At 42.1% G+C, this 17,502-nt stretch overlaps 1 protein-coding gene across 3 annotated transcripts in view; it reads left to right on the plus strand.

Moving 5' to 3' along the window:
- MAST3 (microtubule associated serine/threonine kinase 3) overlaps positions 1 to 17,502 on the plus strand; it is a 268,364-nt gene that overhangs the window by 215,001 nt on the left and 35,861 nt on the right. For all 3 annotated transcript variants that reach the window (XM_085638360.1, XM_085638358.1, XM_085638359.1), the window contains 9 exons: positions 741 to 842; positions 2,365 to 2,500; positions 2,934 to 3,004; positions 4,334 to 4,419; positions 5,489 to 5,697; positions 6,501 to 6,639; positions 8,164 to 8,296; positions 10,140 to 10,305; positions 10,834 to 10,935. In XM_085638360.1, the coding sequence (XP_085494486.1) occupies positions 741 to 842; positions 2,365 to 2,500; positions 2,934 to 3,004; positions 4,334 to 4,419; positions 5,489 to 5,697; positions 6,501 to 6,639; positions 8,164 to 8,296; positions 10,140 to 10,305; positions 10,834 to 10,935 (1,144 nt within the window). The remainder of the gene's footprint in view (positions 1 to 740; positions 843 to 2,364; positions 2,501 to 2,933; positions 3,005 to 4,333; positions 4,420 to 5,488; positions 5,698 to 6,500; positions 6,640 to 8,163; positions 8,297 to 10,139; positions 10,306 to 10,833; positions 10,936 to 17,502) is intronic.

Below are 17,502 nucleotides of genomic sequence, written 5' to 3' on the forward strand. Positions count from 1 at the left end.
ACTTGATGGTCTGCATGTTGCTATGAATTAATTCTTAAAAAGGAAAGGTGCTACCGCCTCCATCATCTTTCCAGCAATCAGATTTGTTAATCGTGCTGCTTAGTCAGAAACTACATGTTTCTGTCAATAAAAGGTTTCTTAAGACCTTCTACTGGGTTAACGCCCGGGATTAACCATTTAACATATGTGAAAGACTTAACTGGATTTCTTGTAAAAGATAGATCTATTGTGTTTGTAATACATTTCAATATTCGGTATTTAGTTACCAAGCTCCATTTGTGCTTAATGTTTGACGGGCGCCTGCAAGCATATCAGATTCAAGGTCAGGAAAGTTTATTTTAGATCATAATAAATCCAACAGTCAAAGCTTGGCACCCAACTTAGAGAAGCTTTGTAAGGGATACAGCTCTCCGTTGATTCACAGCTTTGTTTGCACCGTGTGCATACACCAGCAGAGCAAGGAATAGCAAATCGGAGAGAATGTGATGTCAAAACAACTCAACATAACCTTCTTAACTGAAGGAGTTCAAAGTTGTCCACTAGGCATACCTTTTTCAATCAACCTGTGTTGGTCCATGTGCAGAATCCCTTAACGGCAAATGTCCCAATAAGAGCAGAACTTACACATCCCTCAGCATTGGGAACCACTTCTCACCAAACGGAATTCCAGGGGACACTAGGTGCCGTATACATCAGGGGCGGAATCTGATGCCAGGCTACTGTTTCTCGCCTTCTTACAGGCTTGTGAGCGGTCGGAGAGTGAAGAAGTCAGCTACATCGTGCAGCTCGTGAGGAAAGTGCTAATCGTAATTGCACGCCCTGCGCGTCTGCTCGAATGCCTGGTGAGCCAACAACTGACCTGTTTATGTGCCATAGGGTCGAATGGGTGGGTGGGGCCTAAAACGAGAACATAGACATTTGCACCACTAGTAAAAGGAGAACCATTCCTGCACAGTGTTGTTTGCAGCCTTAGAATTGATTCATGTTGACCAAGTAATGTAATAAAGTACCATGTGTAGGAGAGTTTGTAAAGGAAACTCTTTTACATTTATTTAGCAATTGCAATGAGCCTTTCACGCACTGATCGCAGCAGCCACTTTTCAGATAATCAAACTGAGGCTCCAGAGGAAAAATAGTTTACCCAGGTTTGCATAGCTTCGGAATGTGGGAGGGTGTTATCGGTGTACGGATTTCATGGTTTTGTCATTTAACAACTTGGACACTCCTACGAATGTCTCTGCTTCACGTCACCTGCTCCAGAGAGCGCACTCTCTACTTTTCCTTGATGTAGTGGCCCTGAAGACTGAACCATGTTTGCTGAAGCTCATTGCCCACCCTTCTCCCAGAAGTCCTTGCATCCGCCCTGTCTGGGCATTTAAGGTTTTCAATAGGGGGCTCCTGGGCACCTCTGTGTACCCGTGCCACTATCTTCTCCCATATTGTACTTCATGAATATTGTTGTTATAATTACTACTTTTGTAACAGTGATGTGGTCGCTCATCCAGTATTTCGGTCTGACCTTGTTATGCAGTAGAATCTGCTCTCCCTTCTTCCCCCCCTCTGTGTTTCATTTGGACGCTCTACCAACCTAGCATCCCTCCTTGCTTCGTGACTCTCCACTATTGTGCAGCTCTCTTTTTGCCATAATTGAATCTCCCACCCCAGCATTGATAGCCTCCTGCCCCACCTGTTAGAAGCACCCCCCCCCCCCCTTGTGCCACCTCACATAAAAACAAGATTAATAAAATCTGACTTTTCGATTGTTTTGCTTTGGGCGTGGTCCTATTTGCTTAAAGCTCCAGGGGTCATGGGATTTCCTGGTTTCGTTCCTGCATTTCCTCAACTGTCCTAGGCGCTTGGCATCCTCTTTTCCAGAGTCTGCTTTTGTAGTTTGACATTAAATATATCTATATATATATAATCGAATATCCTGGTAGCATGTTGCGACTGGATAGCTGGTGCCTGCTGAGCAGTGCTACGCGTGCTATCTACTGGCCCCGATAGGCTCTGTTTGGTAAATTTATCAGCAGATCCGGCAAGCCCTGTTTCCATTTTCCTCTCTTAGCCACATTATAATCCTAGACTAGTCTTTCTGGTCCCTTCTGTGCCAAAAAGATATTTCTAGCCACTACAAGTGAGCTGGTTTGACGTATTCAGAAGCGTTCAAGGATGCAAACATTTTTCCCCCTTATTTAGAGGATTGGGTTTTCTCAAAGTGACCGCTGCATCCTGTTATAGGCTCAAGAAACAATGGGATCTGATGGTTTCTCTTCTGATCTGAGGTTAATCATAAAGGAACGTGTTCTACATCAGCATTTCCGCAGCTATTCTTTGGTTTAACCCGGTAGTTCTTTGTCTTTTTAGGAGTTTGACCCAGAAGAGTTCTACCACCTACTGGAAGCAGCAGAAGGTCAGGCCAAGGTCGGCGAAGGGATCAAAACGGATAGTCTCCCACGGTACATCATCAGTCAGCTGGGACTCAACAAAGACCCTCTGGAAGGTGAGACCCCCTTGGGGAGGGGTATGTGGTCAGCGGTGATGGATTTTGGTACTTTTCTCAGTAGTCTGTTGATGCTGGCAGATTTTTTGCTCCCTATAAATTACCAGAGGGGGTGGTCTGGGTGCATCAAAGGCTTAAAGGGACCATGCAGTGTAGAGAAATTTGCTAAGAAGAATTCTAGGAGCTGCTAGAGAGTCTGACGCTTCACAACCAGTTGCGTTACTTTGCTGAGTTATGCACAACCAGCATTACCAAAGGCCACTTACGTGTCCCAGTCCTTTTTTAGGCGTCTTAGAATACTTGGGGTGTTTTATGTTTTTAGTAATTCTGTTTTTTACTGAACCAATTCACAGGGGCAGGGAGAAGTGATTGAATACGTTGATTTGCTACGGGCTGAGTGCTGCCTTTCTTTACGTTTATTTCTTTATTACAGAAATGGTTCAGTTTGATGACATTTATGACAATGGAAACTCATTTCCCCCTGAGCTGGATGACCCTCCTGAGGTGAGCCTATTTGTCTGCAACTTCATATTGTCTCAGTGTTGCGTTCAGTCTGGTTCTATTGTGAATAAGGCTTACCGCGAACAAACGTGCTCCTGATAGCAGTACATTGGAAATTGGAATATTGATAATCTGTATTTCAAATGACCCTATCGCGCCAGGGCCCACAGTCCTGAAAACCAGTATCGGCCCGCTGAATGCTGCTCCTCCTTTTAACATTCTGCAGGATGAAAGAATGAGGTAAACCGGGCTTTATCTGAACCTGTGACTTGCTGTTTGCATACATCAGTGCAAATAGATCCTTTAGGATAACTTGCAGACTGGCAAAAACTAAGGCTGACTCATTAGCCAGTATTGCGGCATCAAACACACAAGATGTAAATGTGAGTGTTTGTACGTTGTTTGTAGGGCCGAACACTGGGACGGGGGGAGTGAAAGTAGGATCTTGCTACACATGCTGATTCCTAGCTCATGAGGTACATGACTGGGGGACAGTGTGCCCAGGATAGAAAAATGTTGATTCTCTAGTGAAGTCCTCTCCTATCCCATAATAACCTCTCGTGCACCATTTCTTTGCTTCAACAGTGCTTTGTAGTAGCCTAAAGGCCATGTAAGCGCTATACAAGCAGCCATGATCTAGCATCTGTACCCCATGCACAAAGTTCCATGGTAGCTGACGCAGGCTATGTTTAATATCTTTTTCCAGACCTTTCCAAGAAAAAGGATGGTCTTGCTTGTAGCATTGAAAATAAATAATGTAATGTCTTTCTGAATTTTAAATAGTTTTCTTCTGCAGATGTTTTCTCCGGGTTGCAGCTGCTTTACATATGATAACATGGTAGATGAAAGAGTTAAAGGAATTGGAAACTCCTGATTCCTTACACATATGTTGCTCCAGAAGGAAGATTTGAATCATTTATACATGAAGTTGGAGAGAGATCCCTACATTGTAACATATTTCAGACATGAAGGTGTTTGACACATAGTGTGGCCCTCCTCAGAGTGTTGTATGCACGGCGTATGATTGCAGGGACCCGTTTCGGTTGTGAAGTGAGCTGCCGCGTTCTGCTCATTCTTGAGATCTCTCTAATGACACCTGGTTATGAAGAATTTGCTTAGTCGACAGGTGACCAAATAACACATTGGACGGTTGACTTAAATTTCTGTATATTAGGTCCCCATAAAGAACTATCATTTTTCTTAACGCAGGATTGTAATCGGCATCTAATGTCAGGTGTCTGTAGATTACACCCAGTAGCTTCCATGGACTTGAACAAATATTGCTGCTGCTGTGTTTGCTATCAGATCATTTAATTTGCTTTCAATTTCCAGTGTCGCGCGTTATCTACGGTCTCCCGACGGAAGCCCTGCGAAGCGGATTTTGAAACCATTAAGCTGATCAGCAATGGGGCATACGGGTAAGATGTGGCAAATATTTATTTATTATAGTACAGCTTTTAGGACAGCAGGACATTATTTTGAATGGTTTGCGCAGACAACGTCCTACGTCCCATAAACGGGAGGATGTGAAGCGTCATCATCAGAGAGTGTTGTACACACAGAGATGCGTGATTGGATCGTCCACCACTCTGTTTTTCGAATGAAATTATGAGAGTCTGGTTAGGTTTTAATCCCTATTTAGTGTATGCTTTTATGTAATTGAAAAAGGCTGTAACTTTTAAGGATTTCAAATTCAGATTTTAGCAAGGTTTCTAAAGGTGACAATGTGGGGACTTTGGGTAGAAGGTTTTTGTGCCGTAGAATTTCTGTTTTCTTTTGTGCATGGAGTCAGCCATGGCTAAAAGGTATTCCACACCTCACTATGGGCATTGCAGCGAGATTGGCATTCCTTGGAAAAGGCAAGTGAAAATAGTCTTTCTGGTGCTGCTTCCTCCAACATAGAAGCTCTCTTATGTATAGGCATATGTACTACACAACAGCATTTCAGGTCATTTATGCCTGCCTGGATGGTTACTGGACTGTGAAGTTATGAGAACCATTATTGAAACCATAATTCACATGGTGGAAGTTACAAGGTGTATTGGAAAGGAGACCATTACATATCAAACATTCAAAAGTATTCTAGATCTCGTTTGATGATTTTGACAAAGAAAATGCAGCTCACAAAAGCAATCTCTCCCTACCAATAACCTCTTCCTTTCTGCTATCCTGTCCCAACTTTTAATTTCATTATCTTCCCACATCTCTCTCTGTCACTCTTTAACATCCTACCCCACCTTTTTTGCCCTCTCACCCTTCATTCATTCCTTTTTGCATGCAACACCTCCAGTCCACAATATCTTCCTCCACTCCTAGCATTGTCCCTCCCAAAATTCCTTTTTTTCTGATTTCTCTTTTCTTTGTTGGCCGCTTTCTCTCTCCCATTACTCTTCCTCCTTGCAAACCCTCTTATAAGCTGTGGCTAAGTCGAAGAGCTTTGTGTTAAGATGAGTCAAATTGTGACCCTTTTTTTCTCCCCGACTGCAGCGCTGTTTACCTGGTGCGGCACAAGGAGACGCGCCAGCGCTTCGCCATGAAGAAAATAAACAAGCAGAACCTGGTGCTCCGGAACCAGATCCAGCAGGTGTTTGTGGAGAGAGACATCTTGACCTTTGCGGAGAACCCATTTGTTGTCAGCATGTTCTGCTCCTTCGAGACCCGGCGGCACCTGTGCATGGTCATGGAGTACGTGGAAGGTAACCAGTACAAATCTGGGTGGCAAAGCCACAGGGCTTTCTGCTCACCTGCAAAGACTCGTAGTCTTTTGATGAAATTTTTTTTTCATAAGGTTGCTGAACAAAATAAATGGAAGAGTTAAGCATAATCTGAGCCTCCGGGTCCTGACATAGAATCCCAGTAACCGGACACCCAGAACATATTGTTTGGGTCAAGGAGAACATGTTTTCTTGTTGTCCACTGGGCAAGAAGGCTCAAACCCCATCAGAACAAAGCCTTTGGCTCCATCTGGCAGCACTTCAGTATGGGGAGAGGAGTTGGCCAAACGGCTAGGGCGGTCGACCTCGAATCTGTGGAACTGGGTACGAGTCTCTGCAATGACGCTGAACATCCTGTGATTCTGGGCAAATCACTTAATCTCCCCGTGCCTTACAAAAATGAATGTGTCCTCATGTAACGCAACTGGTGCTATGTAAAGCGCTCTGATGCCCTATTCTGTGAAAAAGATTGTCTGCCACTAAGACAAGATTAGGATCCATATGTATAAATTGTGTGGGTTTTAGAAACACGTAGGTCATGCCAACCCAACATCTACTGCTTCCCCCCTACTTCTCCCTCCGGATAATACTGCATTTCTTGAGTGATCCATCTGTGTGTGGCTTCTGTGCACGTCTGTCTAGAGCGAACGTACAGATTCTAAAATACCATTGGCAAATACAATGCTGATAAATTATTAGCCCAGGCTGTGCTTTGACCGAAGATCCTTGCGAGTGTGTGTAAAGCTTCGCAATCTTGGATTACACACCTTCTATTGCTTCGATAGGTGGCGATTGCGCAACACTCTTGAAGAATATGGGCCCCCTTCCCGTTGACATGACCCGGATGTACTTTGCTGAAACGGTTCTTGCCCTCGAATACCTACATAACTACGGAATCGTTCACAGGGACCTGAAGCCTGATAAGTGAGTACGGATGGGGGGGAAAAATCACAGAGAAAGAGAATCCCACCATGAATTTTGGGTAGCCAATGAATTGTGGATTTCATCTCTGAAGATGGTATATTTGGATTTAGTAATTATTTATTTTTATGATAAAAAAAAAGTTGTTGCCCATACAGTAACATGGTTGCCTTTTTCTTGAGCTCTTTGTTTGATTACGTTGACACGCGGTTTAGTGATGGCTTGTCTGGGACAACAGAGTAAAAATCTGCAAGAAGTTAGGCAAAAGATGACCTACGGATAATAAGTTACTCTAAGAGAATCTGTGAGGACAAAATGCTGACAGGCGAACTGAAACCCTTCCCATATCGTCCTAGAACAAGGAAGTGATTGCAATGAAACTGACAAATTATGGTAGAAACCAGGCAATCTGAATGCGGCAATACACAGATATTTTGACACATTAGGCCCCCTTGTATTTTGCCTTTTTACATTCAAATTGTCAATTATAAATACAAAGGAATTAATAAAACTATTCATAATTATGGAAAGGGGCACCCTCCTGATGTCCTGCTATTGAGTAGTACCCAATGGTTGGCGTGTTTGAGTTTATTTCCATGGGTTGCGCACACAGGACAGCAAAGGGTTTTTTGGGGGAAAAGTACAACTTAACTCAAAATAATCTAGGAGGCGTATTTACTATCCTACATCCAGTCCTAAAATATTTTGAGGAAACTTAAACATTATGTTTATTTTCATAAGAAGCCTTTCCACCTCTAGCAGCTAGATGGTCCAAAAAAACATAGCATGTCACTCTAAAATGGCCTCAAACTGCACAATTTTTGTTAGTCATGTAACTTTTTACCTTTTATACTTTTAAACCATTTTAGAATTGGTGTAGACTTGCCTACAGAAATGCCTGTTCTTGTCATCCCAGACAGAAACCAAACCCATCTTCATGCAGATTGCCAGTGTAGAGTGTTTACATATCCTACAACTGCCCTTAATGTGTAATAAAATACCCATTTTGGATCTCACTAAACAAGTTCATTTCACCGAAACATTTCAGCAAATAGCATATATGTATTCTTAAAATCTTGTATTCGTTCCACTTCGATTCAGCTGATTTAAAGGAATTATGTTTTTATGTTTGCACTTAAATCATTTCAATTGTAACATGATTTTTAAAAAACTTTAAGACAAACTTGGGGAAAGGCAGGTTTATTCAATTCAGTGACTTTAATAGATTTAAATCTAAGCGATACATAATCAAACTATTATTGTGGCATCTCAGTTTAGTATATAAAACCAGTAAAACAGTAATGAACTGCACAACAGCCTGTAACTGGCAGCGACTCTAGTCCCAAATCTTGGAGTCGTGTGTCGAAGCACCCCCACCTTTCCGTACTATGGCTTTTTGCGTACACCTGCATTACTTTTCTGATGAAGGGTGTGGACTTCTTTTGATCAGGGAGTCGTATGTACTTTTTACTCACGCGCTCCATCTCATTGACATCTCAAAATTGCTTTGTCCTTATTCTTCCACAGCTTGCTCATCACCTCAATGGGTCACATTAAACTGACAGACTTTGGACTCTCTAAAATTGGCCTGATGAACATGACCACAAACCTGTACGAGGGGCATATCGAGAAGGACACTCGGGAGTTTTTGGACAAACAGGTACCCATACTTTGACACTGTGGATTCATTCAGACTGAATGGAAACTGAATGAGCAAACTTGTAGCATAATGTCATATATATATATTTTTTGTTACCTTATGGGTGTGCAGATTGAAGCTCTGTACAGTTCCTTGAACATCAAAACATGTATCTGAAACTCCATTTGAACTACATTATGTTTGGATGATCTGGGTTACGTTTATTGGACAAGTTATTGTATTTCCATCCTTTATGGAACAAAAGAATGCATGTACACAGGTAACATAATGTTATTGTGACTGGGTGGACAGTACTCAATGTCCACTTTTTCGGTGGCTATCTATGGTTAGCTCCAGACTGCTTTTGTTTTCTAAGTCCATGCATGAGTAGCTAATTCAGGTCAGTATTTTTCTTTGCATTTTGGGACTTGCAGCCCTGATGTGACAATGAGGTAAACAAGATTACAAATCCCAGAATTCAAAGAAAACCCTGTAATGTGCGAGTTGCACATGGGACTGAGAAACTGGTGAACCCTGTAACTTCATGAATTAAATGCTCAGTCAGAAGCAGGTCACTTGGTGCATCTATTTAGTCTATGTGAGTCCATTCAATGTTTCAACCGTGAGACTAAGGTAGTGGGTCTTCATCAGGAATGGAACGATGTCCACGTGTAGGGTACCGTGTTGTTACAAAGCTAAAAGAAAACAACAAATGGCTTGTGCACTGCAAGTAAAGAGGAATGATTTAAAAGTTAAATGAAGGTAAATGGGTCTTGTAGGATGGTTACTTCAAATATAAATTAAACCTGGGTCCAGATATTAGTTTTTACACCAGGGAACACCCAATGACCATCGCCTGCTTCAGATGGTCAATTTACTTGATCGTGAGTACTTTGAGTACATTCTACAATGCTACCAATAAATCTTGTCTTTTAATAAGCTCTTCTGTAAGAATCACATGAAATCATCCTTCTTTATCTGCGGTATTCTTCCTATTTTTAGGTCTGGCATAGAGACAGCTTAAGCCGTCTCGCCAGCCTTATGTGTTTTCCATCCCTCTGCCTCATCCATTGGTGTGTTCAGCTGCCATTTGCACTTTGGTTCCACCTACCACAGCGTGTTGCATGGGGGCAGGGGATCAGCCCTCTTCAGCTTTTGGCTTTCTCGCAGTGTGTGTGAGATGACATCTAAATTGATGACGTGTACATTTGCCTAAAAAGTAGTACACATCAGTGCCGGAGCAAATGGACCAATACTTACATTTGGTGGTACTGATTTCATGCCTTTATTTATCTTTTTGGGGGGTTTTAGTCACCCTTGTGTGTTTACACTATGTCTTCAGTTTCAAAGCCAAAGTGTTTTTTTCTCCAGAAACAATCATATATTTCTGTGATAAGCATTTAAAGTAAGCACTTCATGGCCGGTCTAGGTTCACCTGTCTCCCAAGACACGCATATACATTTATATGCGATGGTTATTTTTTAAATTTAATTGCAAGCATTCTTTTTTTAATCTTATGTGCATGTGCTTACAATTAACAATACACCAGCTTGCCAAGACTCCACCTGTTACCATTGCCAAAGCGTGTTTGACTCTGGATAACAGGATGCTGCTGTTTTTAGATGTGGCGAAAAGGGTTAAACATAATTGATAGACTTGTTACATTTCTGGTTAATTTACTCCAAATTTATAATTTATGCCTTAATTTTTTTCCAATGTTATCATTGATGAATTTGTTATGTAACATTGTTAGTTTTAACTTCTTGGGTGTTCTGATTTTAAACGTTGAATATTCATCAGATGCCTTTCCGGAGTCAGAAGTTTTTTTTGTTTGATTACTTCCACTTTTGTGTTTTTTATCCAGGTGTGTGGGACGCCAGAATATATAGCCCCGGAGGTGATATTCAGGCAGGGCTATGGGAAGCCAGTGGACTGGTGGGCGATGGGGATCATTCTCTACGAGTTCCTGGTCGGCTGTGTGCCTTTCTTTGGAGACACTCCAGAGGAGCTCTTTGGCCAGGTGGTTAGTGGTGAGTCTCTCTTGCACTCCACTCCTTCTCTCGTTTGACCCACGTTGGGTGGTCATCACGGAGTACCTTCGTAGCCTCTGTGGAATAAAGTCCATGGAGCCGTATCACTATATAATGCGTCCAGAATGACGTTGACAGATTTTTCCGAGATTCTAGGACGGTCTTGAGGGTAAATTCTGATGATTACTTATCGAATGTCCAAGCTTCTTTACTCTACGTATGCTCTGTTGTCTTTTCCCTGGTGGCTGACTCTTCTTCATCTTTTTGTTGTGTTCAGCCGCCTGTTTGTCTCATTTTATAATCCAGGGTACATTGCACCTCTTGATGCATAAGTTAAGTCCTCTGACATTTTTAGCCAGTGACATCTGAATGATCTCAGAACCTCATTTTAGCGGGTGTAGGACATGATGTCTGCAGAGGACCTTTTTCCGAACATCTTGTCTTGCTGTTTGTTTATTTTTTGTTTTTTGCAGTTTCATATTCTGTTTTTCGCAGTTGGCTTAAACTGTCTCTTCCTTATTTTTTCAGATGAAATAATGTGGCCCGGGGGAGATGAAGCTCTTCCTGTGGATTCCCAGGATCTGATCACCAGGCTGCTGAGGCAGAACCCTCTGGAGCGCATCGGCACAGGTACTGCAGCATGCCGTGCTGTGTTTTGTTGTACTGCAGCGTGTGGCACATATGCGCATCGTTCAGATTTAACGTTTGGGTATTGGCCTTTACCCGAAGAACTGTCCCAGAACTGATGGCTTTAGCAAGTCATTAGACCCAATATTTTTGATCTAGCGTTGCTAATACGCCGATATGGTTGGCTGCTTCCTTCGTAGACTGTGGGATCAAACACAAATCCTCGTGTTATCATAACTTGGGCATTTAAATCTGTATCTTGTTGTACATTTTCCCAGCTACTCTCTACGCTCACCAATTGTGTTGTCTGTAATGTCCAAACCCCGATAGAAATCTTCCTGACTGCTCCACCGTATTAAGACAGCCTCAGAAAGGTCTAAGTCATCTCATCAAGGCCAAAGTCTGAGACGAAATACTCTAACCTCTACCCCATTAATGTGTGCGCCTGAGACCAGAACCTGGGGTAGGGGTGGACAGGGGGAAACCTTTATTCAGACTGACCTCCTTAGAAGCCTTTAGGCTTGGGGGATATGGTAGCGGGAATGCTTCTAAACTCTTTTACAGTTGAACTGTTAAACACATGGTTACACAGGAACACATCTTTCAGTTTTTAACTGTGTCCAGCTACTTAGATATTCCAGTAGTTTATTAAAGTCCAAAGAAGTTGGCTAGTATGTCTTAAAAGTGAAATTCATTCCCTGGAAAGTCTTTAAACTTCAAACTCCAGCCGATGTTTTGCTCCTGTGTCCGGGCACGCACTCCTTACCCACCGTTCTGGAAGGATGCAGCCACAAAAATGTGGTCGCTAGCCAACTTCCCGTAAATTTCCTTTGGAAAATGTGAGGACGCCCAAACACAGAGACACTAAAGTAATGTTGATTTACAAGGATTATTGATGCTGTGTTATGCTTTTTTCACTATATGAAAATGAAAATCTTGTTACATGGAGCCATCATGACAGAGTACCTAAGAGGCAATACAGCACCAACAGGATTACTTGTCACCAATGCACCTAGGATCTTTCTCGAAGACCCCCAATTTAAAAAAGAATGGTCTTTAATTGCGTGGAGATGCTCGCGCGATTGGCTCATTTTAATCATCAATACAGCTAAACGTTTAGCAGATGCTCTTTTGATCAAAATTAAAATAAGTGAGGATTCACTTGCGACAGAGATAAAACTATCCCTATATAAGAAAAAACTTGAGGAAGTGAATAAGGAGATAAGTGAACATAAAGATTATCTCATGCAAAGTAAAATCAACAAACTACAGAAAGACCTAAAAAAGTTCAGTCATGAAAAGGTCTATCCTTACATCCGAGACGACTATAAAGGTCAAGAAAATTCGGACTCAGGATCTGTATATAGTGAACAGACGGGATCATTGGATTCTGACTATGACAACTGGTCTAGTGACGGATCAAATAAGAGCAGGCGAGGCAGGGGCAGAAGACCACGGAGAGGCAACTACAACCAGAGATATGGACACCAGCAGATGTACCCATGGCCCGCCCCATTTGGACCAATCCCATTCCAAGGCCCGACCCAGTTCCCTATGGGTCCCTACTACCAGCCCGACTACAACCAACGTTTTTTAGGACAGGGCGGCAGGAGAGGCAGACGTGGAAGAAGAGGGAACAAAAGAGTGCAATGGGAAGAAGATCGGAGCACCATGAACACACGGAGCAACACCAGGGACCAACAACCAGGAACGAGCAGCATGAGAGACTAGTGGTAAATTTGACGGACGTCATTCTTACTACAGATGAAGAAACTGTGCTGGAAAAAGGACTAGGGTTTGTACCCACGTCACATTTGGACAAATTCCGATTACGATGTGAGTTGGGAGACTTCTTCCGGAAGATTCGCTTGAAAACATTCTTCAGGGACAAAGAGGACCCACATCTGGACGAAACACACACGGATCTACGGTGCAAATCAACCTTTTATCCCCCTACCAACATGATGCCCCCAGAGGTACTCGCCTTTGAAGAAGCTGTAACGAAAGAGGTAGAATTGTTACAAATCAGGAGAAACACATTCAACAATCTGAGCAAGAAGGAACGAGAAGCCTTAACCTCCCTTCAGTCCAGAACTGATCTAATAATAAAACCGGCGGATAAAGGAGGGGCCACGGTTATTCAAAGTACTAGTGCCTACAGAACTGCATGTATGAACCTGCTGGCAGATACTAAGTACTACAAAAAGATTAATCGAGACCCTACACAACGGATCAAAACAACGATCTCCACGTTGACCGCGGATGCACTAGATAATGATTGGATCACAAAGAAGGAACATGACTTCTTGAATCAGGAGGATCCAAGAACACCTCTTTTTTACACAATCCCGAAAATACACAAAGGGAAAATACCACCGCCAGGAAGACCGATTGTCTCTGGGATAGGGTCCATTCTCGAACCTTTATCAAAGTACACAGATTGGTTCCTACGACCCCTTGTAACGAAGATCAAGTCTTATGTACAGGACACCAAGCACCTTTTCAACCGACTGGAGGGGATACAATACAATCCAGATAAGAACATCCTGGTCAGCCTTGACGTTGAGGCGCTATATACAAACATCCCTCAGACTGAGAGCATCAGGGTAGTTGAAGAGATCCTAAGAAAGGAAGAATGGCCATGGGCAGCGCCAATTGAATGGATCACCACCCTTATCCATTTAGCACTCACTGAAAACTTTTTTAAGTTTGAAAATCAGATATATCTACAAACTCACGGCACTTCGATGGGCAGTACATTCGCCCCGAGCCTGGCCTGTCTATATGTGGGACACTTTGAAGACCAACATATATGGACACATAACCCGTTCTCTGCCAACATACGTTGTTGGTATAGATATATTGACGACGTCTTTCTGATTTGGGAAGGAGATACCACTGGTCTGGAAACATTCAAGAAATGGATCAATAGTTTGAATCCCCATCTACATTTCACTATGACTATGAATAAAGAAAGAATATCCTTTCTAGACGTAGTCTTCACAGCTAGTGAAGGTACCCTCAAGAACTCTCTGTTTACCAAAGCTACGGATAAAAACAGCCTACTCAGGTTCGATAGCGCACATCCACGCTCTTTAAGAGAGAATCTACCGGTAGGCCAATTTTTAAGGGTTCGTAGAAATTGTACTGATCTGGAAACATACAAAAAGGAAGCGACCATCCTCACTAACAAACTTAAACAAAAATTGTACCCGAGAAAGATCATAGATAAAGCAAATAAGAGAGCCCGCAATACACCAAGAGAGGCATTGCTAGAGACCCATGAAAAGAAACACTGTGACCAATTGATATGTGTTACAACATATAACACATCTTCTAATGACCTAAAGAAGATAATAAACAAAAAATGGTCCATCCTGACATCGAATACAATAACGTTTGAGAAACCCATGTTCTCATTCAAAAGGAACACAAGTCTACGAGATTTACTGGTACATACTGACACATATACACCGAAAATCACCAGTCAATCAACCCTCTGGAGTACACCTCAGGTTACGGGACACTACCCATGTGGCACATGTGTAGCATGTCCATTCACAGAACACACCAAAGTAATAAATCTGGGATTACACTCTCCATGGGAACAGAGAACTCACACCAACTGTAATTCTGAAGCAGTGATCTATATGATCAAGTGCCCGTGCGATCTAATGTATATTGGTATGACAAGCCGAAAAGTAAAATTACGCATTAGTGAACACAGGAGCACAATAAGACGTGCAATAACAGCAACAAAATTGACTGCGCACTACAATGAGAAAAAACATAAAGACACAGAGATAAAGTGGACCATCAAAGAAAAGATCAAACATGTAAACAACCTCCAACACAAACTCCTAGAGCGCGAACAACGTTGGGTCCATCGATTAAAAACCCATGAAAGGGGCCTTAATGATTGTATACCCTGGAACCAACTAAATAAATGAAGGAAAAAGGTTTTTTACAACTAGGCCACCTTTCTGTTCCTTGTTTATTAAATACGCGCCCAAAAACTGTCTATCCAACTTGGGGACTCTTATATGGCGGCCACATGAAAATTGGTCCAAATTCCTAATAATAGCATTTGTACACGTTATGCTATGCCCAGCTTATCCTCCCTTCGTTGAAGGGCATACACATATATATATACATAACACCCTTTATATATATAAAGAATATTTTTGACTCCGGTTTATCATCTCCTACAAAAAGGAAGTTCCTTCGATAATAACACGCGGAATATACCAAGATAAAAACTCCCCTATTTTTCCTCACTACGAGCTGAATACGAATAAATCACATGCATCACTATTGGTATTCTACCAATAAGTTCGCTGTCATTGCGGTGTGAAAATTCCCCAATAATAAGCGTTCAAGTATCGATCGAAGAAGCAGGCACACTATGTGGGCTTCAACTGTGGTGTCATAGCACCTTTGTAAAAACACGTTATTTTATCTCACCTTTAATTTATTTTATTTATTTTTATGCCTTGTGTCAGAGAGAATGGTCCAGGTGATTTATACTCGTCCGCAGTGTTGAGGTTACAAGGAACTACATCTCCCTTGTTTCCCGGTACGTTTGTAGACGTAATGACGTAATTCTCACAACGTCAAACGCCGACAACAAAACAATATGTAAATAACAACAGTCTGCATATATTGCTCATATATTGCATTTTTTTCAAATCATAATGGCAATTAAAGACTTTTAGGTCGTGGTAAAAGACTTAAATCTCCGTGTGTGTCAACAAATCTAATACGGAACTACAAGCCCCATGGTTCCGGGTACGTAATTAATGTCATTACGTACGAGGATACGCGCCCAGGACGGCCTACCGATTTGTTCCTATGACAACTCACGGGTATTAAAACACGGTCCCTCCGCTTTACAAACGCGAAAGCCGGGGACCGGAGCCAAGTAGGTGTGCACGCGGGGCAGGACTTTTGATGAAGTAAGTTATAGACTGGCAACTTCCAATCCGATCGCCAAAACTTTTATCCGTCGTTTCTCTATATGGGGAATACGAGGGATTCGACCTTTTGAGGTTAGAGAAAATCTACTCACCATATTTGTTTACATTTCCCTTAACCTTCTGGGGTCACGATTTTAGGGTTTGACTATAAAGCTACCCCTAGATGCTTTACGGTCCCCTGAGACACAGAAACCATTCAAGAATTGGGTAAGGGACTGTGATCTTTTTATTGTTTATTGTTTTTAATGCACAGAGTCAGGAGGGATAATGATAAATACAACAAGATTACGATTACCGCTATTCTTCTCACAAACACGGTACGAATGTGGAATGAATGTGAGGCATGGAGTGTGTTACTAGTATAAGCATAGACATACTGACATAAATCAAGATCAGTTTATTGAGTACCACTGCCACCCCACCAATCATCTGTCACGTAACAGCATTATGTGATGATAAGCACGTGAGTGGCACAAGTTTGGAAGCAATTGATTACCACTATGTCATAGACACAAATTGGCACAAGTGGTTTATTAATCAGTTCCAGAGCACGCAATGTGGGACAAAGTTTTGAAGAGAAACAATGACATTACTATAAAATGTATGTTGTTTTTGTCTTTGTTTTTCTTTGTTGTCTGTCTTTTCTTTACAGATGGAGTACAATTCATGATTGGTAAATTATCAATCATCATTACAAGGAGCAGCTACTCTGCCCTTGCATCGCATACAGGATAGGGAAACCCCTTTTATCCTGGTTCCTAGGGAGGCCAAAACCTAGCCCTGATGAAAGTCCAGGACCCATAAGGCCATTACAGGACTGAAACATGTTGGCACTAGGGTCTTAGGACCATAAGATTCCTTATAAGACCCAACATTTGTTTTTTTAGTTACCCAAACAGACCCAAGAATAAAGGGAAACCGGGGATCTGTTTGAGGTATTTTAATTTATTCAGCCCCCCAGGTCACCAACTTCTATCAAGAGCTCCCAATACTGTGGTTGAGCCCACCCCGACTTTTAGGCGTCGGGGTGACCCGATGATGAAGCATGACACCACTAGGGTGTGTGAGGGTAAATAAACAAAAAGGAAGACTTTTCCTTGCTCACCTGTTGGTGAAGACGTAGGTATTTACTCTATTTAGATCCTTCACATCTCTCCCCACTAAAGTGCACCCATATCAACTACGGTTGATCCGTTAGAGTAATTTAAGTGAGTAAATGCTTTTTTCACTACCACTTTCATTAAAAGATGCCTCTGAAACTTTTAGTTGAGGTCTGAAAAACAAATTGGAACCAACAAGGTGGCAACTGTGTATTTAGTCACAAAATATTTTCACTTTTTTTTTTATTTGTGTTTTTTTTTTTTAGGCCTGGGCGGTGAACTCCACTCCGTTCGCAGAATTTTCTGCACTCTACTCTAAGTTAGCGAGCGCGAGCTGCCGCTCAGGTAGAATTTCTATAGAATTTCCACTCGAGCGGTAGGAAGAGAAGCACGAACAGCAGTTTGCGTCGCACTCTGCCATTTGTGGAACATAGCTGAGATTTTTTGTCACTTCGCGGAACTCCGCAAACTCCGCCCAGGCCTAGTTTTTATAG

This window comes from Triturus cristatus, chromosome 12, assembly GCF_964204655.1.
Source record: "Triturus cristatus chromosome 12, aTriCri1.1, whole genome shotgun sequence".
NCBI lineage: Eukaryota > Metazoa > Chordata > Amphibia > Caudata > Salamandridae > Triturus > Triturus cristatus.